At 41.6% G+C, this 21,230-nt stretch overlaps 2 protein-coding genes across 3 annotated transcripts in view; one reads left to right on the top strand and one right to left on the bottom strand.

The window, feature by feature from the left end:
- The first annotated feature begins 2,402 nt into the window (after nucleotides 1-2,402).
- smim15 (small integral membrane protein 15) lies at nucleotides 2,403-8,140 on the top strand. Of its 2 annotated transcripts, none has more exons than XM_082968471.1 (2): nucleotides 2,403-2,543; nucleotides 7,070-8,140. In XM_082968471.1, the coding sequence occupies exon 2, from the start codon at nucleotides 7,095-7,097 to the stop codon at nucleotides 7,317-7,319; it is 225 nt and encodes a 74-aa protein (XP_082824597.1). In that variant the 5' UTR covers nucleotides 2,403-2,543; nucleotides 7,070-7,094; the 3' UTR covers nucleotides 7,320-8,140. The 2 variants fall into 2 exon arrangements, with proteins under 2 accessions (XP_082824597.1, XP_014026536.1); XM_014171061.3 differs by having other exon boundaries at nucleotides 2,442-2,548.
- ndufaf2 (NADH:ubiquinone oxidoreductase complex assembly factor 2) overlaps nucleotides 7,986-21,230 on the bottom strand; it is a 37,415-nt gene continuing 24,170 nt past the window's right edge. The window contains exons 2-4 of the mRNA XM_014171060.3: nucleotides 12,662-12,751; nucleotides 11,825-11,865; nucleotides 7,986-9,743 (exon numbers count right to left, since the gene is read on the bottom strand). Coding sequence (XP_014026535.2) covers nucleotides 9,501-9,743; nucleotides 11,825-11,865; nucleotides 12,662-12,751 — 374 coding nt within the window. The 3' untranslated portion in view covers nucleotides 7,986-9,500. The remainder of the gene's footprint in view (nucleotides 9,744-11,824; nucleotides 11,866-12,661; nucleotides 12,752-21,230) is intronic.

The raw sequence follows: 21,230 nt of genomic DNA, 5'->3' as shown, positions 1-21,230 counted from the left end.
ATTAAATTAAATAAATAAAAATCTCCATGAAGTAATCCAACAACGTGTTTGCCACCATCTTGTCTATTTCAAATCTTCTCTCATTGATTGAGAGAGTCCACCCCAAAGTGCCCCGTGTCATGATGACACTCATCTGTCTCGATCAATGAGAGTAGATTTGAAAGACAAGATGGCAGCGTACACATTGTTAGATTACTTCATGGAGCAAAAAAACACTTAACAGCAGAGAATTTTCGAGATTCAAACAAACCCCCGTGCAACTAGACCTTGATATTTAGATGACATTGGTTGTCTTCCAAGTTGGGAATTGAGGATGTATCGCCAAGTTAAAGTTGGTTGAAAATTCTCTGTGCTACACCAAAAAATAACTAACTTGTAACGGTTAATGGAGCATCACATCAGCCCGTTACAATCTGCTAGCTTTTTTTAATCCAGTATATTCAGTTCATAGCAGCCATTTCAGCAAAGCTCTATCACAAGCACCAAAATGATGGAATAAACAAAACTGTTTAAATAGGGCATATTCTATAAACCCATTACAAGCCCATTACATCATTTGTAAAGGAAATTAAGTTTAGGTCCAGAAAGGTGCACCTTCCAAGTAGGCAAATAATATTTTGATGTACTGTAGTATACTGTAAGCCTATATGGTCTGTTGAATGCTGTGATTTAAAAAAAAAAACATATTTGCCTTAACAAAAACAGATGGAAAGTCATGGACTCATTCACTGAACAGGAAAGAAAAACCTTGCCCGGTTTAAATGAGCATAAAAAATCCCAACTGCAAGCCTTCTGCTTGGTATGTGCATTTGCCTGTCTGGATGTCCTGCATGTGTTTCAGTCTGACCCCTCTCCTTCCCCTGTGTGCAGGGGCCTTTGAACTTCTCTGAAAGTGATCTGTGCCATATGAATGGAGCAGATGTGACCAAACCCGATTTGGTTTCAATACTTCCTCACAGGAAGTTCAAACAGCCTGCAGCTCCTTTGTCAAGTTATTCTTGTTTTTCTTGTCACTCAGGGTCAGAAAACTGGTTGCTTATTTTGACCATCAAAGGACATTTAACACTGCCTTCTTCAGTTTTAACTCAAATAAACAAACATTGACGCAGATGAAGTAACATAGGCCTACCCTTTGAACATAACAATTGTCAAAACAGCATGGTCCCAAAATGGTTTCCTCCGAAGAAACACACTTGTGACACAGCACAAGACATTCAGATTGAAGCCACCAAGCGCTCACCTGAAAAGGTCTAGGGGTGGTTGTATACATGTCTACCTGTTCACAATTGATTAGGGGTGGCAGGGTAGCCTAGTGGTTAGAGCGTTGGACTAATAACTGAAAGGTTGCAAGTTCAAACCAACGAGCTGACAAGGTACAAATCTGCCCCTAAACAGGCATCCTAAGCCGTCGTTGAAAATAAGAATTTGTTCTTAACTGACTTGCCAATTTAAATAAAGGTAAAATTAGAGTCCTTTGTTAAAAATGGGTAGATAGTCACACTAGCAAAAAAATGTTCTTGAATTTACCGCGTTTTTTATATGGATAGCTCTCGACTCACTACATGCACACAATAATGCGATTATTGTTGATAGTCATATTAATATAAGAGTTCGATTAAAACGTTTACATGCTTTGCAGGAAGAACGATTTCCCTGATAATCCTGTTTACATGGACACATCTGAAAGCAGAAAATCGCCAATCAAAATATAAATGTTCTACCACAGCGAACATGTTATTTTTGGGAAGCATATTTGATTCTGAGTTAGGACATAAAGCTTGTATATGAAAACTACTTATAAAAGACGCATAACGTTACAATCAGTTTCCCCGAACTCACTTCACTCATACTAAAAAGAGACTCTCGCTCGGCTGGTCCTAGCACATGCGCAGTTCAAATACACCGCTAGAACGCAGAGAACGCCCATTACGGTGTTTACGGGTGCGTTCGTAAATTCACTTTGGCTATCTACTCCGATTTCAGAGCGCTCTCGTTTGAGTGTACCGTAAAGCGGAGTAACTGATTAAATTACGAATGGGCGACACCCGTTGAATATGACTGGTGCCAGTAAACGTCGGCAAAAAAACGTAATTAAATTGTTGCAATCAGCACAGTTACAGTCACCAACGAACTGGATAACATGAAACCAGCCTAGGGCGAGGGAAATGGTCAGAGTGAGGTGTTCTCTCATGTGTGTCTGGAAGTAGCTAGCCAACGTTAGCTGGGTGTTTGACTGCTGGTGAAGCCAGAAGGCTCAGCTCAACCCTATTCCTCGGCTACAGCGCTCTAAACGTTCCGACAGCGAAACACACTGTTTTACGAACGTACAATATGACAACGCTCTGAATTTACGAACTCCCAAAGTTTACTCTGGCACTCCAACTTGAATATACAAACGCACCTCTAGTGTGCCTGTAAACGTACATGTTCGATCACAATAAAACTACAGTTCCCTATATGCTAGGGTGTCACGTCATAACCAATTGTGAGAACTCACTTCCTGGTGCCAGATCAACGTGGGATAAAAATAAAAACTTCTCTTAGTTGAGTATGTTTAACTTAATTATACGATTATCATTGATTTGAACTGTTGTCTCTGTGCTTACTGCTAAACTAGATCAAAGTTGCTTGGGCGATGAAGCTGTTTTACAATGTAAATAAAGGAGCTAGCTTAATTGTTTACAGAAGCTAACGCAATGAAGCTAACAGTTTTATGTAGCTTGCTAAATTAGGTAATGTTCGTTGTAAAGAGGCAATGTGTCTTTTGCTTCTCGAGTACTAAAACCTCCCTTTAAACATTGTCATGGAAAAGAATACTAGTTAGCGTTAGCTAACTACACGTCACCAACTTTTAGAGTATCTAGTTTACTGTTTGATACGCTAAATAGGCGCATTTAATCCATTGTTGGGCTACCTATTGAAAGACGAATTGGCTCTGACAGTCAAATATACCATCTAAACGGAAATGGATTGTCAATTGCGGTACGGTTCTAGAAACATAAAGCTCTCTACTTTCATATCGCATCAAAATAAGTTCACAAATGCAAGACATACACGTATTGTTTAACACAGTTGCAGACGGTATTTTTCAGTGACAACACGTTTGCGCCTTCCGTTTACACACAGGTGTTCGGAGACGCAGATAGCTAATCAGCACAGGTAACGTTAGTCAATGCTGTCTTCCATCAGTGTTCCAATAACATGCGCAGTAACATGGAAATATGGCCTTTTGCGAACCCTAACCCTATTTAGCGTCTGAATTGGCTACTAGCTAGCTGGACTGTGACATAAGTTAGCTAGTGGAGTAACACACTATACAGTGGGGGGGGGGGGGGAAATTATTTAATCCCCTGCTGATTTTGTACGTTTGCCCACTTAAAGAAATGATCAGTCTATATAATTTTAATAGTAGGTTTATTTGAACACAGAGACAGAATAACAACAAAAAAAATCCAGAAAAACACGTCAAATGTTATAAATTGATTTGCATTTTAATGACGGAAATAAGTATTTGACCCCTCTGCAAAACATGACTTAGTACTTGGTGGCAAAACCCTTGTTGGCAATCAGAGGTCAGACGTTTGTTGTAGTTGGCCACCAGGTTTGCACACATCTCAGGAGGGATTTTGTCCCACTCCTCTTTGCAGATCTTCTCCAAGTCATTAAGGTTTCGAGGCTGACGTTTGGCAACTCGAACCTTCAGCTCCCTCCACAGATTTTCTATGGGATTAAGGTCTTGAGACTGGCTAGGCCACTCCAGGACCTTAATGTGCTTCTTCTTGACCCACTCCTTTGTTGCCTTGGCCGTTTGTTTTGGGTCATTGTCATGCTGGAATACCCATCCACGACCCATTTTCAATGCCCTAGCTGAGGGAAGGAGGTTCTCACCCAAGATTTGACGGTACATGGTCCCGTCCATCGTCCCTTTGATGCGGTGAAGTTGTCCTGACCCCTTAGCAGAAAAACACCCCCAAAGCATAATGTTTCCACCTCCATGTTTGACGGTGGAGATGGTGTTGTTGGGGTCATAGGCAGCATTCCTCCTCCTCCAAACACGGCGAGTTGAGTTGATGTCAAAGAGCTCCATTTTGGTCTCATCTGACCACAACACTTTCACCAGTTGTCCTCTGAGTCATTCAGATGTTCATTGGCAAACTTCAGACGGGCATGTATATGAATTCTTGAGCAGGGGTCACCTTGCGGGCGCTGCAGGATTTCAGTCCTTCACGGCGTAGTGTGTTACCAATTGTTTTCTTGGTGACTATGGTCCCAGCTGCCTTGAGATCATTGACAAGATCCTCCCGTGTAGTTCTGGGCTGATTCCTCACCGTTCTCATGATCATTGCAACTCTATGAGGTGAGATCTTGCATGGAGCCCCAGGCCGAGGGATATTGACAGTTCTTTTGTGTTTCTTCCATTTGCGAATAATCGCACCAAATGTTGTCACCTTCTCACCAAGCTGCTTGGCGATGGTCTTGTAGCCCATTCTAGCCTTGTGTAGGTCTACAATCTTGTCCCTGACATCCTTGGAGAGCTCTTTGGTCTTGGCCATGGTGGAGAGTTTGGAATCTGATTGATTGATTGCTTCTGTGGACAGGTGTCTTTTTTACAGGTAACAAGCTGCGGTTAGGAGCACTCCCTTTAAGAGTGTGCTCCTAATCTCAGCTCGTTACCTGTATAAAAGACACCTGGGAGCCAGAAATCTTTCTGATTGAGAGGGGGTCAAATACTTATTTCCTTCATTAAAATGCATTTTTAACATTTTAAAACATTTTTGACATGCGTTTTTCTGGATATTTTTGTTGTTATTCTGTCTCTCACTGTTCAAATAAACCTACCATTAAAATTATAGACTGATCCTTTCTTTGTCAGTGGGCAAACGTACAAAATCAGCAGGGGATCAAATACCTTTTCCCCCCACTGTATATACAAAAGTAAATGTGGACAACCCTTCAAATTAGTGGATTCGGCTATTTCAGCCACACCGTTGCTGACATGTGTATAAAATCGAGCACACGGCCATGCAATCTCCATAGACAAATATTGGCAGTAGAATGACCTTACTGAAGAGCTCAGTGACTTTCAATGTGGCACCGTCATAGGATGCCACCTTTCCAACAAGTCAGTTTGTCAAATGTCTACCCAGTTAGTTACCCCGGTCAACTGTAAGTGCTGTTATTGATAAGTGGAAATATCTAGGAGCAATAACGGCTCAGTCGCGAAGTAGTAGGTCACACAAGCTCACAGAATGGGACTGCCGAGTGCTGAAGCGCATAAAAATCTCAACACTCATTACCGAGTTCCAAACTGCTTCTGGAAGCAACGTCACCACAAGAATTGTTAGTTGGGAGCTTCATGAAATGGGTTTCCATGGCTGAGCAGCCGCACACAAGCCTAAGATCACCATGCGCAATGCCAAGCTTCGGCTGAAGTTGTGTAAAGCTCGCTGCCATTGGACTCTGGTGCAGTGGAAATTAGTTCTCTGGAGTGATGAATTGTGCTTCAGTCTGGCAGTCTGACGGACAAATATTGGTTTGGCGGATGCCAGGAGAACACTACCTGCCCAACTGCATCGTGCCAACTGTAAAGTTTGGTGGAGGAGGAATAATGGTCTGGGGCTGTTTTTCATGGTTGGAGCTAGTTCCAGTGAAGGGAAATCTTAACGCTACAGCATACAATGACATTCTAGACAATTCTGTGCTTCCAACTTTGTGGCAACAGTTTGGGGAAGGCTCTTTCCTGTTTCAGCATGACAATGCCCCTGTGCACAAAGCGAGGTCCATGCAGAAATGGTTTGTCTAGATCGGTGTGGAAGATCTTGACTTGCCTGCACAGAGCCCTGACCTCAACCCTACCGAACACCTTTGGGATGAATTGGATCACCAACTGCGAGCTAAGCCTAATCCCCCAACATCAGTGCCCGTCCTCACTAATTCTCCTGTGGTTGAATGGATGCATGTTCCCGCAGTAATGTTCCAGCATCTAGTGGAAAGCCTTCCCAGAAGAGTGGAGGCTTTTATAGCAGCAAATGGGGGGACCAACTCTATATTACTGCCAGGATTTTGGAAGGAGGTGTTTGACGAGCAGGTGTCCACATACTTTGTCATGAAATGTCTGTGGTTGAGACTGTAAAATTACAGGGGCAGCTTGACTGTAGTGCACATTTGATTTTCCTCTTGTATACCGGTAGGTATAAAGTCAAGCATACAATATATCCAATGTGAATTGATTAGATTTGAAATCTGAAGCTGTGTGGCTGTATCGATGGAGACTGGGCTACTTCTATGTTAGAGTAGCAGCACCTGTTGGTGAGTAGAAATGTTAGAGTTAGCTGTTCAATGTTCAGCAGGACAACAGTGTGTGGGACAGTGGCACCTTTGGCATAGTGCCTTTGGAAAATACACTCAGTATACAAAAAATGAACACCGTCCTAATATTGAGTTGCACCCCGCCTTTTGCCCATCAGTTTAGCCTCAATTTGTCAGGTCATGGACTCTACAAGGTGTCGAAAGCGTTCCACAGGGAGGCTGGCCCATGTTTACTCCAATGCTTCCCACAGTTGTGTCAAGTTAGCTGGATGTCCTTTGGGTGGTGGACCATTCTTGATAAACAAGGGAAAAACCCAGCAGTGTTGCAGTTCTTGACACAACCGGTGCGCCTGGCACCTACAACTATATCCCATTCAAAGGCACTTAAATCTTTTGTCTTGCCAATTCACCTTCTGAATGGCACAAATACACAATCCATGTCTCAAGGCTTAAAAATCTTAATTTAACCAGTCTCCTCCCCATCTACACTGAATTGAAGTGGATTTAACAAGTGCCATCAATAAGCAATCAGAGCTTTCACCTGGTCAGTCTGTCATGGAAAGAGCAGGTGTTCTTAATGTTTTGTCCACCCAGTGTATAGTTACAAGATATAGGCCTAAACATGAATTTCTCTGACATTATTTCTTCCCATAATTGTTTAGTTTAGGATTGGATCATCTGAATGTAGATTTGTGGTTACGTTTTACCCCAAGCTTCTAATTTGTTAATAATTACATTTTTCGTTATTCCCATATTCCAGATTGGAGTTGCTGTTGGCGATCAGGATGATTGACGTGCGGGCGTGGGCGGAGTACGTGGTGGAGTGGGCGGCTAAGGACCCATACGGCTTTCTGACGACGGTTATCCTGGCGCTCACACCCCTCTTCATCGCAAGCGCCCTGTTGTCGTGGAAACTGGCCAAAATGATTGAGGCACGTGACCGCGAGCAGAAGAAAAAGCAGAAACGCCAGGAGAACATCGCCAAAGCCAAGAGGACCAAGAAAGACTGAGCCGTAAGAGGGAGAGCGGGATCAGGAGAGAAGAGTAGCTACAGTACACAGCTATGCTCAACGCTCTCTTTACTTGCCACACCTCCACCCCTCGTCTCTTCAGCCCAGCGCAGGTCCCCAACCTATTACTCTTGTCCAGTGTAGGAGGGATGTAGGCCCTACATGGAGGCCTTACAGCGCTGAGGGAACGGTATAGACCGGGGAGGCTCATTCGATGGGACTATCATCACAATGTGGAGATCCACCCACCGTCTGAGCTTGGTGGTGTTGCAGTACTTTGCATTCCATTTGTAACAACTCCACTCCATGATTTCATTAACTAGTAAAAAAAAAAAAAATCTCCATTTTAAGTTACTAATTAAATATCAGAATTATATTTCTTGTTTTGAAATGAAGTTCTGAATTTCAAAAAAACTGTTTTCTCCTTCCAAGTCATAACTCTCCCCTAACCCTGCCTGAATGATGCTTAATTGAAAAGTTTGAGTTCCTGCCTGACTAGATGCAGTGCATCAACCAATGGTTGCATGCCATGTCAATTGTTCAGTCGGGCATAGATGGATAGCTATATCATGTGTTTTGCTTATAAACACCTATCCAAGTGATTTGACATCTGGCAGGAGTGTACTGTAGTCTGGCAGGAACTCGACCAAGAAGTGAGTCAGGCAATTTTCATACATGGGTTTTATTCAGTGTTTTTAAAATCTAGACAATGTAACACACACTTCTTGTAAAGGGACGTCTACTCCTGAGACCGGCAACCATCTTGTGAGCCGTGCGATATCCTTTCCTTCATTTAATAAAAATAAAATAATTGTTTAAAAGGTTTGTAGTGTGATGTGTTGGGGGTGTATATATAAAATACAAAGCCATTAAATAAATTACACCTTGTCATGCAGAAAAATATTTATGTATGCCATTTAGCAGAAAATGTATCAAAATCAACTAGTGCATACATACCTTGCTACCTTAAGATGAGTGCACTAACTGTCATTTGCTGTGGATAATCGAACCCACCATCATCACATTGCAAACACCATGATCTACCAATTGAGAAACACAGGACCACCTACTTTCCAGTACTTACATCACATCCCAGTTCTCTCAAGCCTGGCAGTTTCATTTATAATCCACAACAAATCAAACAAGATATCTTGACTACCTACAACTGAACTTTGTATTGAAAGAGTTTACAGTGGGGTCAGGGAGATCAGATAAATTGTCTTCCACATCCCATGAATGCCGTTCACTGTCAAGTACTCCCTGATTAATCAGGGTCATATTCATTAAACGAGTTACTTGTGCAAGACATTTTATAGATAAAACAATAAGTAGCATATTGTTTTTAAACGTGTGCATACTTTTCTCCTCCGACAAACAAAAGCTGATTCAATGAGGGTGTTTAAGATTTCAAAGGACTCCGGTAGGATAGACATGACTTTCCCTGATGAAAGGTGGCTATCGAGGAGGGGAAGACACTTTTGTTCACCTGCTAACGAATTGGCATCTCAACCACTTATCGGTTTCTGGGTCACGGAGGAGAGGACAGAAGAGAGGGTAGAGGACGAATTTATGCGCAAATGAGAAAAGGCCATTGAAGCTGGCCAGATCATGCTTCCTTCCCATCATTCTCTCTCCATCTTGCTGATTTCAATTGTTCAGTCTTTTCAGGTCGCCGATCCATGGTGGTAATGATGGAAGGAAGCCTGTGAATACTCACATAGGGAAGGCCTATACTTGTTTACACGTCTAGTTTTTTTGGATGTAGGTATGAAGAGAGTGCATATGCACAGTATGTATGTATGTATGTATGTATGTATGTATGTATGTATGTATGTATGTATGCGTGTGTCTATTTCTTAGTTGTGTGTGGGCAAACTATGAATAGCACTGTATATAGCCTGTGTGTATTTCTTGTGTGTACCATAGTGTCACTGTGTGTTAGGTACCAGTATCGCGATACTCAGAAGTACCATGGCAAAGGAAACAAATCATGAAGCAGAAAAACAGTTCTAATCTTGTAAACACACAGCCTTCTGTTGTTACCCAGAGTAATTGTTTACTTTCCAAGCTATATCACACAACAGTAGGAGTTCAGTTTGCTTCATGTTTTTATTTTTTTTACCATGGAAAAATCCAATATCGCAGTACTGGTATCATGACCCAGTGAGTGTGTGTACGTGGCTATTTCTTGGCTGCGGGTATCCAGGAGCCAGGCTGGAATGTGTTGGCTGTACTGATAGGCTCCTCACTGGTCTCTGGCTGGCCGAAGCTGGTGGCGGCTGCGTGGCCCTTGGCTATGGTCTGAGCAGGCCCAGACACCAGGCCCTCCTCATACTCCTTAGCCTGCAGAGCCAGCTCTCTCTCATCCACCTCCCTCGCCTTTCCTTTGATGTGGTCCCTGTAGTGCTGGTTTTTCACCAGCTCCTGTGGGGAGTAGGGAACACACACACACACACACACACACACACACACACACACACACACACACACACACACACACACACACACACACACACAATATTAACCGAGGAGTTTCAACAGAGAGTCAGTCCTTTGAAGGGATAGCTACTGGTGACAGTGAAGTCCTCATCCATAAACTAGTGTCCAGTTTGTGGTGTTAGTCTTGCCTTGGCAGAGTCAGAGAGCGAGGAAAGCCTGGATGTGTTGATGTTGCGTGTTGGCAGCAGAACTAGTGGGCTGGGAACGGCGATGGGAGACCAGGGCAATACAGCCCTGCTTCGGGGAGCAGGGCGAGCATATTGAGATGCTTTTCCAGCTTGTTAATGACAGGATTTAATCCAATCAATTTATGTCGACTTGGACAGGGACGAGAGGAAACGTTAAGAAGGGGACATAAAATGCCGGGGGAGTGGTTTTGGCTACACCACTATCCAGCTGTGGATGACTGCGAATGGGCAGACAGTAGGCAGAAAATTGGAATAGAATGTTCTGGCAACACTGAGGTGGGATGGCATTGGCCATTGGCATGGACTATACAGACGGGGGTGCCTGGGTATTTGCTTTCTAAAGGCTTTCCCATAGCCTCCATTTCAATGGACAAATAATAATAATTATAGTCGATTAGACGAACCTTGTATACCAACAAAGCTAAAACTTAATATGACTTCTTGAGACTACAAAGGCAGTTATACACTGAGTGTACAAAACATTATGAACCTTCCAGTGGAGGCTGCTGAACGGCTCATAATAATGGCCGGAAGGGAGCAAATGAAATGGCATCGAAACACCTGGAAACCACGTGTTTGATGTAATTGATACCATTCCACTAATTCCACTCCAGCCATTCCCACAAGCCCGTCCTCCCCAATTAAGGTGCCTAATATTGAGTTGCACCCCCTTTTGCCCTCAGAACAGCCTCAATTCGTCGGGGCTAGGACTCTACAAGGTGTCGAAAGCGTTACACAGAGATGCTGGCCCATGTTGACTAATGCTTCCCATAGTTGTGTCATGTTCGCTGGATACACACAGGAAACGGTTGAGCATGGAAAAACCCAGCAGCGTTGCAGTTCTTGACAAAAACATTTTTTACATTTGACATTTTTAGTCATTTAGCAGACGCTCTTATCCAGAGCGACTTAGAGTAGTGAATGCATACAATTCATTTTTTTTTTGTACTGGCCCCACATGGGAATCGAACCCACAACACTGGCGTTGCACACACCATGCTGGCGTTGCAAAGACCATGCTCTACCAACTGAGCCACAGGGAAGACTTGCGCTTGGCACCTACTACCATACCCCGTTCAAAGGCACTTAAATCTTTTGTGTTGCCCATTCACCCGCTGGATGGCACACACACACACACACACACACACACACACACACACACACCACACACACACACACACAATTTCTCAATTGTCTCAAGGCTTAAAAAATATTATTTAACCCTTCATCTACACTGATTGAAGTGGATTAACAAGTGACATTAATTAAGGATCATAGCTTTACCCTGGTCGGTCTACGTCATGGAAAGAGCATGTTCGGACACTCAGTGTATAATTTCAAGTCAAATCGTCCTCTATTAACAAGGAAACATTAAGGTGTCAGAGTTCAGGTGGGCCTTCGCGCTTCAGCAAACAAAAGGAGAGGAGGAGAGCTCAACAATGACAAAAATCATGAGAATGGCTTACCAAGAAAAACGTCCAAAAGGACTAATTAGAGGTAAAAAGGAGTTGGAGCCCTCGACAAAAAAAAAAGGCAGAGATTGATTTCTTTATGCTCACTTTAATCCATTGTACAGGATGCGAAAAGATGACTGATGTTTCCTCGGAGGAAGAAATGTCAGGCATATCGCCGTGACTGTCTACACTCACTAGCACCATCCCACGCCAGCTCCAGTTTATTTTTAAACACCTGTCCCCCCAAAGTTCCTTGGCTCTGTTGGAAACTGAGAGAAAGCAAATCAAAGTGTTTCTCTGAGCGTCTTCCCTCCCTGTTACCCCGTCCCACAGAGTCCCCCACAAACCCAGCAGGGATACGCACCTCAATGGAGGGGGGCTGCTTCCGTCTGCCTCGGATCCAAGCTGGATGAGGGAACAGACAGACGAGAGTTAGAGCGCCCACACTGCACACATACCACGCCAACGAAATGAACAGTGACACCTGACATCCAATGTAACGTCAGTTGCATGGCATCACACTGGTGTAATTACTCTATAGGTCAATTAAAAACAGTATCTCGCTAGTAAGTGATCTGAAACAGATTTTGGCCCGTTTCCATTCATTACAATTCCAGCTTGACAACAGACAGAATACGGCATCCCTCTGATTTGCCAGTCTAAGCAGAAAGGGGACTGTAGTACTGCTACTGCATAAGGCAAGAGACTGCAGATTTGTCCTCCTCTGATCCTTAGATCAACCTCTCTACATCTATCTAGCTCTCCCTCCTCTGTTCTTTTTTTAGGTGTATTTTGGAAGGGCAGGCTCTGGAGAAAGAGAGATTTCCCAGCTTTTCCTTCAGCATGCCGGGACTCTAGGCTTCTTATCTCCCTCTTATTTGCATCCTGATGAAAATGCATGAGAGCGGGACGATGAGGGCTTAATGTGGATAAAGCAAGTCAGAGACAGAACATTTTGTATCTAGTTGTATGGAAAATGGAAATAGTTTTTGACATTGGCAGATCGGGTGACTTTGATACATTAATGAATACATTTCTGAATAAATAGCGATTAATGTTAGTTCTAGTACAGTTGTTGTTGTTGTTGCCTAGCACTATTCTGTACTACAGTGTATTCCGAGCTCCAGATTCACAGTATCCATGACACCATATCATGGAGACTAGCAGACATATGGCTAAAGTGTCAGTGTTTCAGCATTACCATCCCACTCTGAGGGTATGTTGCCTTCCAGGTACTCAAACTCTGTAGGGTTAACAGCCACCACCATCCGCTTGGCTCGAACAATCCTCCCTAAGTAAACAATGAGAGAGAGAGAGATTTTTGAAAAAACATTAATGCATGAAAATACACATGATCAAGCGCATTAAAAAATTAAAAAATATATTTTTTAAAACACACAGACAAACATTTTAGATATCGCACGCACGCACATGACAGGACATGGATGATTAGCTCGTGGCCCTCAGGCCTGCTTCTCAGATCTCTCCAAGTGTGTCGAAATCTGGGCTAAGCCTTATGTAAATCAACCCCCCCCCCCCCCCCCCCCCCACTGACACCCTCCATCCAACAATGCCCCCCCAAATCAACATCAAGCCGTATAGGAGACAAAAGAGGTCAGATATCACAGGCAACACGAGAGATAAGCTGAGAGGAATACTAAAAACACTCTCTCTCACATTCTGTATCCTACAGCACTAGTAGCAACACCACCAATTATTCGGGGGAAAACTGCTGATTAAACAAGCCGAGCGGGCCCAGTGACATTCAGGTGGAGGGAGGTTGAAGGGATGGAAGGATGGAGAGAGGGTAAGAGAGAGGCAAATGATTTTAGACCATGATCCTTAGGACACAGCTGTAGAGGTTCGCACAAACTTTCACTAATGAATGATGTCTGCCCTCCTTGCCACACTGACATATCACATCACATTCCCAGAAGTGTGTGTGTGAGGGAGAGAGGGAGGGAGTGAGTGAGTGATAGGGATGGGGGCTCTCTAGAGAGAGAGATGATGCGTGGTGAATGCAATGCACATCAGCTGTTGTGAAGGATGAATGGATGGACAACAGTCCACACACAGATCAATCTGTCAACATGCCATCAACTTCCAAACACAGACCAATATGTCAACATTCCATCACCATTCCACCCCAGTCAACTCCATTAGTCTTCACAGAGCTAAAGACCAGTGGACATGGACAAATGGCACCACCGTCTCCAAACACGCACCAGATTGATGAGCCTGATTGTTGTTCCAATGATAAAAAGATCGATATGATAAGGCTGGAGAAGTATGAAAGCTAGTCTACCACGGTCCATATCCAACATGTAGCCTCCTCTCCTTCATTAAGACACAGGACAGGTGAAAGCAATAAGATGTATGCCAGGTAGGCCTATTTGCTTTCACCGGTCTCATTTTCCCATCACAACAATGCAGGTGAAGGAAAGGAGACAAGGAAAGGAAGGCCCTTTAGGCCGTTGAGATACACCCATAGTAAAATCAGGCCGACTACTCTTTAGTTCTTAGCTATACTCTAGACTATTGACTAGTGTACAGGGAGCTATGCTACAGTAGTTACTAAATTACATAAGCCCACTGCACAGTAGCCTACATAGTAGCTAGGCCTGTCAGTTGGTTCAGCCGATGAGGAAAGTGATCATATAATCGTTCTATTTGTTTACATACGGGCCTTTATCATTCAGCTGAGAGCAGCTTCATAGGAAAACCCAGAGGACATCAAATCCAAGCAAAAAGACTGGCATCCTAGGAAATACCAACAAATACATTTAAAACAGGTAATAAGCTAATTATAAACAGGTGTTATCCACATTTGCATTGGGTGTGGAGGATAAATATATGGTTAAAATTATACAAGTCCCCACAAGCGTTCTGCTTAACTATAGCCTAGCTAGCGCTTAAGCATAGAGAAGCAATCACCCCCCACCTCTCACACATTTACCTCCCCCTCTTGCTTTCTCCAACGCCCTCTCTCTCCGGCGCTCTCTCTCTGCTTCCCTCGTCTTGCCACTTTTGAATTGCTGGCATGACTAAATCCTTCTACCATGGCTTTTATCCTTGGATTTTAATAAAAAATATGTACATATATTTATGAAACATGCCCATTCCTCCCACCCGTGCAAGCTTTCGCGCACACTGGCAATTCTCATGAAACCAAGTCTGTGATGAATTCAGCTATATATCGTCCACATTTTTTAAATAATTGACTATCATATTAAGGCTCACTTTGCTTGGTTTCTGGCTCGTTAAGTTGTTTTGAGCTTAAATTCTAAAACTGCAGAGCCAGCTAAGTTTTTTAAAGAAAATGTTTACTCAATTTCATTACCGTAATGTATCCGGGTCAATTTTGTAGGACTTTAAATACATTACATTTATAAAAATAACTAACATATTTAATTAAAACCAATGAAATATTGTTTAAAGTGGTACATATTCAAAGACAGTTATCAGTTCTGGCTATTCATATTACAAACTAGTCATTAAAAAATCTATTAAAAAAAGGTGTCCGAGCACGTTTCTCATTACCGTAGCATTTCTGCACAAAGTAGAGTGTTTTTTGTATTACGTTTTTTCGACCCATAATGCAATTATTACTAAGAGAAGCTCAAAGATGGCTACAAGATAAGCTAGTCTTTTCTCGTGTTTAAATTTGATAATTCACCCCCTTTATCCATTTTAGATTATCATTACCATAACTGTGTAATGTTTGAGCAAAATTATTGATTTAAATAACTTACAGTATAACAGATTAGAAAGAGCATGCATTTATGTCAATAATGGCTTCTGCCATTGTTAACTAAATTCGCTAAGGGCTTCTCATTACCGTAATGCCCATTTCTTGTTACTATATGGTTGTCTGTTATGGTAATTAGACGTTCAGTTACGGTAATGGAAAAAAACTGTTTATGATTCATGTACAATGTAACTCCCATCACACTGTGTGTGCAACAGATACACTGCTAACCAAACAGTGCTATGTGCATGCACACTTGATTTAAAGGGTAACTACACTCAAAAAAATATATATATTCCGATTTTTCCCAGACGCCAAAAAATGGTATCCTGGGAAATAATTCTAAACAGTGCATCTGATAACGGTTCCATACTTAGAAAGAGGTGGAATCTAAAGATGGAACAACTAGGATGGCTTGCTAATATGACTAGGATTATGCCCTTGGCTTCTGGACAACGGAAAAAAAAGTTGATATGAAAGCCAATGGAACAGGAGAGAAATGGTATAGCGGTGGGGCCAACAGGGAAGTAAATGCAAACAAATTGGCTCAAAATTATATAATTACTCCTGTCTATACATAAATAAATAGAATCATTAAAAATAGTTCACCAGAAAGCATGATTTAGCCACAGAGGAATCGATGATCATTAGCTTCTTTAAAAAAATTGCTGTTGAATTGTTTCAAATCACACGCTCGTAGGCCTTATTTATTTGGAAAGCCCACAATTTGGGCAGTGCGTGGCAAAAGGCCTAGCTGATTATTGAGTTGTGGCTGTCAGTGAAAAGCATCTAAACTATGTTTGAAGATAATGTGTCGAGTATAATTTAAAATGTTGAGACAAGGGGAGGGGTGTGTTGGCAAAGATATAGGCGAGTCTCTCTGCAGAATGGCTCCCGCCAGTTCTTGTGCATTCATTGTGTCAATTGTTTGCCCTTTGATTCCCCCCAGCAATTCCCCATTACATATGTCACGTGTAGTAAATGTTTTGTTAATCCTTGTCATTTGGTTACATACATTTCTGTTAATGCATGTATTAATTACAGTAATTTACCGTACTCATTCTCGGAGTGGAAACGTTGTTTGCAGAGTTCACAACCTTCTACACTTGTGAGAAACAAGTTTTGGTTTATTTCATAACCATAATTTTCGGTCATTGTCAATTTTTTCATTGTCTTTCGTTTGGAGTGCTCCATGTTAGCAATGAGCACGTGTATGGTTTCTCTGTCTTGATCATGTTGAGGGAACGCACGCACCTGAGCACCTATAGAAGTACCTGGATGGCTGTGTAGAAATGTAGGAAAGTGTTGTTTTACATTTTTGGTAGGTGATCATACTTATGTCATACAATAAAATGCAAATGCATTACTTAAAAATCATACAATGTGATTTTCTGGATTTTTGTTTTAGATTCCGTCTCTCACAGTTGAAGTGTACCTATGATAAAAATTACAGACCTCTACATGCTTTGTAAGTAGGAAAACCTACAAAATCGGCAGTGTATCAAATACTTGTTCTCCCCACTGTATCAAAGTAAACTATTTGAAAAAAATTCCAAGTCTCCCCCTCGATAATCACCAATCCTCGGTGTGAAAGAGCAATGGCTCCCGAGTGGCGCAGCGATCTAAGGCACTGCATCTCAGTACTAGAGACGCCACTACAGACACCCTGGTTTGAATCCAGGCTGTATCACATCCGGCCGTGATTGGGAGTCCCATAGGGCGGCCACAATTGGCCCAGCGTCGTCCGGGTTTGGCCGGTGTAGGCAGTCATTGCAAATAAGAATGTTCTTAACTGACTTGCCTAGTTAAATAAAAATAAATAAAGTTATTGGCCTATAGACGGAGTTCCATGCGCTGATTTTCTTTAGCCACCAATGGATCACGGTATATCAATATGTCCATTTGGCAGAGGCTGGTGATCTCACATTAGTTGACTTTTAATTTTTAGATTTGAATCATTTTGATTCAGATTTTTATGATTAACCACACGATAATGATTTTTGAGAAATTAAAACATTATTGAAATGAAAAAAATCATAACTGCCACGCAGAATGCTAGAAATGGTAGGATAAATTGTAAGCTTTCCCAAACTTGAAACTCACCGCCTATGAAGTCTTTATAAAATAATGACCTCCATGTTTCCATGGTCGAATTCTGCCTATAGGCTACTTTAAAGCAAGGTAAGACATGCCTAATAATATTAAAGAAAACAGTCAGGTTTCAACAAGTATATTTTCAAAATGCATACTGCTTCTAGCTCACATTGTAAAGTGGTGGGTGACGCGTTGACAGCCTGTTGCCTGCACTTGAACGGTGAATGGGAGATGCGCTACAATTACCAGTTGAGAAATAAAAATCGTAGCGCTTTTTAATACTGCACCAAAACTGTTTTTAACACGCGATTGCATTTAGAATTGTTGCGCAATGAAAGGGCTTATAAAAGCACGTTTTACTCCAGTAGCAACCAGCTGAGTACCTGCAGGAGAAATCCCGCTCAAAATAGGCTGTGTATGCTGTGCGCGTGTGATCGTTGTGTTGGATAAATAAGCTACATGATGGCTAACAAAGATACACACAGGCCAATTTAATTCCACTAAATGATGCAAATGAACCTATAGACTGTTAAGCAAGATGTCAAACGTATTTATATCAATGAATAAAAATCATTACTTTGCAATGACATTTTTTTTCCTCCCGGTCATTTTGGCTGGCAGCAGTTTTCTTTAAAAATCGGGCTTTTCATTTTTTGGGGGAGCCAAAAGCCGGCAATTAATGGCTTATGGAAACTCTGCCCACAAGACACGCAATCAGGGGTCTCTTCACAGTCCCCAAGTCCAGCACAGAGGCTGGGAGACGCACAGTACTGTATAGAGCAATGACTACATAGAATTGTCTTCCGCCTTAGGTAACTCAGGCAAGCAATAAAATCTGTTTAAAAAAACGAATATATTAACCTCAAGGAACATTGCGGGCTGTGAAGAGACACCAAAAACATTATTCTTAGTATTACATTTGTTTTCTTTTTCTTATTAATACTTTTTAAATAGTCATACTGTTTTTTAGTCATATTGTTCTTAGTTTCCATTTGTGTTGCTGTTCCTGTCCATTAGAGTCTGTATTTTGTCATGTTCTGTGTGGACCCCAGGAATAATAGCTTCTGCTTCTTCAACAGGACACTGGGATCCGAATATTATTTCATTTTTTCAAATTCAAAGATGAATACAAGATGATGCCGAAACGTTGGTGGTTTATACCCAACACATTACTGGGAGCTTACAGTGCCTTCAGAAAGTATTCACACCCCTAGACTTTTTCCACATTCTGTACAGCCTGAATTTAAGATGGGATTTTGTGCCACTGGCCTACACCCAATAACCCATAATGTTAAAGTCAAACGATGTTTTTAGACATTTTTACAAATCAATTAAAAATAAAAAGCTTTAATGTATTGAGTCAGTAAGTATTACTCTTTGTTATGGCAAGCCTAAATACATTCAGGAGTAAAAATGTGCTTAAAAAGTCACATAATAAGTTGCATGGACTCACTATGTGTGCAATAATAATGTTGAACATGATTTTTGAATGACTACCTCATATCTGTATCCCAAACATACATGTAATTGTAAGGTCCCTCAGTCAAGCAGTGAATTTCAAACACAGATTCAACCACAAAGACCAGGGAGGTTTTCCAACGCATCGCAAAGAAGGGCACCTATTGGTAAGCTGGGTGAAAATTTAAAAAAGCAGATATTACATTTGAGCATGGTGAAGTTATTAACTACACTTTGGATGGTTTATCAATACACCAAGTCACTAACGTAGTTGCCGGAGAGGAAGGAAACCGCTGAGGGATTACACCATGAGGCCAATGGTGGCTTTAAAACAGTTACAGAGTTTAATGGCTGCGATAGGAGAAAACAGGATGGATCAACAACATTGTTGTTATACTGCAATACTAATCTAAATGACAGAGTGAAAAGAAGGAAGCCCATACTTAAAAAATAAAAATCTAAACATGCATCTTGTTTGCAATATGGCACTAAAGTAAAACTGCAAAAAATGTGGCAAATAAATTAACTTCATGTCCTGAATATAAAGTGTTATGTTTGGGGCAAATCCAACAACACATCACTGACTACCACTCTTCATATTTTCAAGCATGGTGGTGGCTGCATCATGTTATGGGTATGCTTGTCATCGGCAAGGACTAGGGAGTTTTTTTAGGATAAAAACAAACAATAGAGCTAAGCACAGGCAAAATCCTGGAGGAAAACATGGTTCAGTCTGCTTTCCAACAGACACTGGGAGACAAATGTACCTTTCAGCAGGACAATAATCTAAAAACACACCTCCAAATATACACTAGAGTTGCTAACCAAAACAGCATTGAAAGTTCCTGAGTGGCCTAGTTACAGTTTTGGCTCAAATTGGCTTGAAAATCTATGGTAAGACTTGAAAATGGCTGTCTAGCAATGATCAACAACCAACTTGACAGAGCTTGAGGAAATTTGAAATATTGCAAAATTCAGGTGTGCAAAGCTCTTGGAGACTTACCCATAAAGACTCAAACTGTAAATCAATGCCAAAGGTGATTCTAACAGGGGTGTGAATACTTCTGTATTTCATTTTCAATGCATTTGCAAAAATTCTAAAAACATGTTTTCACTTTGTCATTATTGGATATTGTGTGTAGATGGGTGAGAGAAAAAATATTTCATCCATTTTGAATTCAGGCTGTAACAACAAAAAAATGTGGAATAAGTCAGAGGGTATGAATACTTTCAGAAGGCACTGTACATATAGAAAGTGTGTGATTCTCTTCATTTTTATAGCCTACAGCTTACTCACATATTGGCTTCCTTACCCGTAAGCAGTCTATGAACGAGACAAGACAGCAATCCATGCTTGGGTTGTGTTTACTTCGTCACTGTCTCCAACTTTTTAGCATTAATAGCACAAAACCAATGCAAGTGAATATCCCTGATATTAGCATTTTTTCACATTTAATTTCCAAATCATCTTAAAGTAACTTTGAGCTATACAATCATAACACTTTGGGATGATTTGGACATGGTTTTGTGTTATAAATGCTAAACAAAACCAAAGCATGGATTGCTGTCTTATAGTACCTTCTTCATCGACTGCTTATATGTTAAGGAAACCAATGTACTAATGTAATTTGGGTGAACTATCCCCATAAGACTACTTTTGAGGTAGGAAAACAACTTCACATTTGTTTGTGTAATGCCCCTTTAAGAGTTGTGCACTGTAATAATGTAGTAGTCTAATAAAACAGAACAAATCTGATTAATCAAACGTCTTGTTCCTAAAGAAAGAAAGAAAGAAAGAGGGCTGCATCAAAAGCTAGGGTGAAGAAGCATAGAGAGCAACTGTACAGAAATCTAGAGCTGCTGGAGGAGAACATAAGAAAGGAAAGAGGAATAGTGCATTTCGGAAAGTATTCAGACCCCTTAACTTTTCCACATTTTGTTACGTTACAGCCTTATACTAAAATAATTTTTTTCTCAATCTACACACAATAGCCTATAATGACAAAGCAAAACGTTTTTTTTTTGGTGCAAATGTAAAAATAATAAATATCACATTTACGTAAGTATTCAGAACCTTTACTCTGTACTTTGGGGCAGTGATTACAGCCTAGAGTCTTCTTGGGTATGACGCTACAAGCTTGGCACACCTGTATTTGGGGAGTTTCTCCCATTCTTCTCTGCAAGCTCTGTCAAGGTTGGATGGGGAGCATTGCAGCACAGCTAATTTTCAGGTCTCAGAGATGTTCGATCGGGTTCAAGTCCGGGCTCTGGCTGGGCCACTCAAAGACATTCAGAGACTTGTCCCGAAGCCACTCCTCCGTTGTCTTGGCTGTGGGCTTAGGGTCATTGTCCTGTTGGAAGGTGAAACTTCGTCCCAAGGTCCTGAGCTCTCTGGAGCAGGTTTTCATCAAGGGTCTCTGCACTATGCTCTGTTCATCTTTGCCCCGGTCCTGACTAGTCTCCCAGTCCC

The sequence above is a fragment of the Salmo salar genome, chromosome 24, assembly GCF_965601325.2.
Source record: "Salmo salar chromosome 24, fSalSal1, whole genome shotgun sequence".
Taxonomy (NCBI): domain Eukaryota; kingdom Metazoa; phylum Chordata; class Actinopteri; order Salmoniformes; family Salmonidae; genus Salmo; species Salmo salar.
Note: the sequence above shows the minus strand (reverse complement) of the source record. Positions and strands in the feature narration are given on the sequence as shown.

Bases quoted from the DNA above. Each gene is read 5' to 3' on its own strand.
- smim15 (XM_082968471.1), top strand. From the start codon at position 7,095: ATGATTGACGTGCGGGCGTGGGCGGAGTACGTGGTGGAGTGGGCGGCT.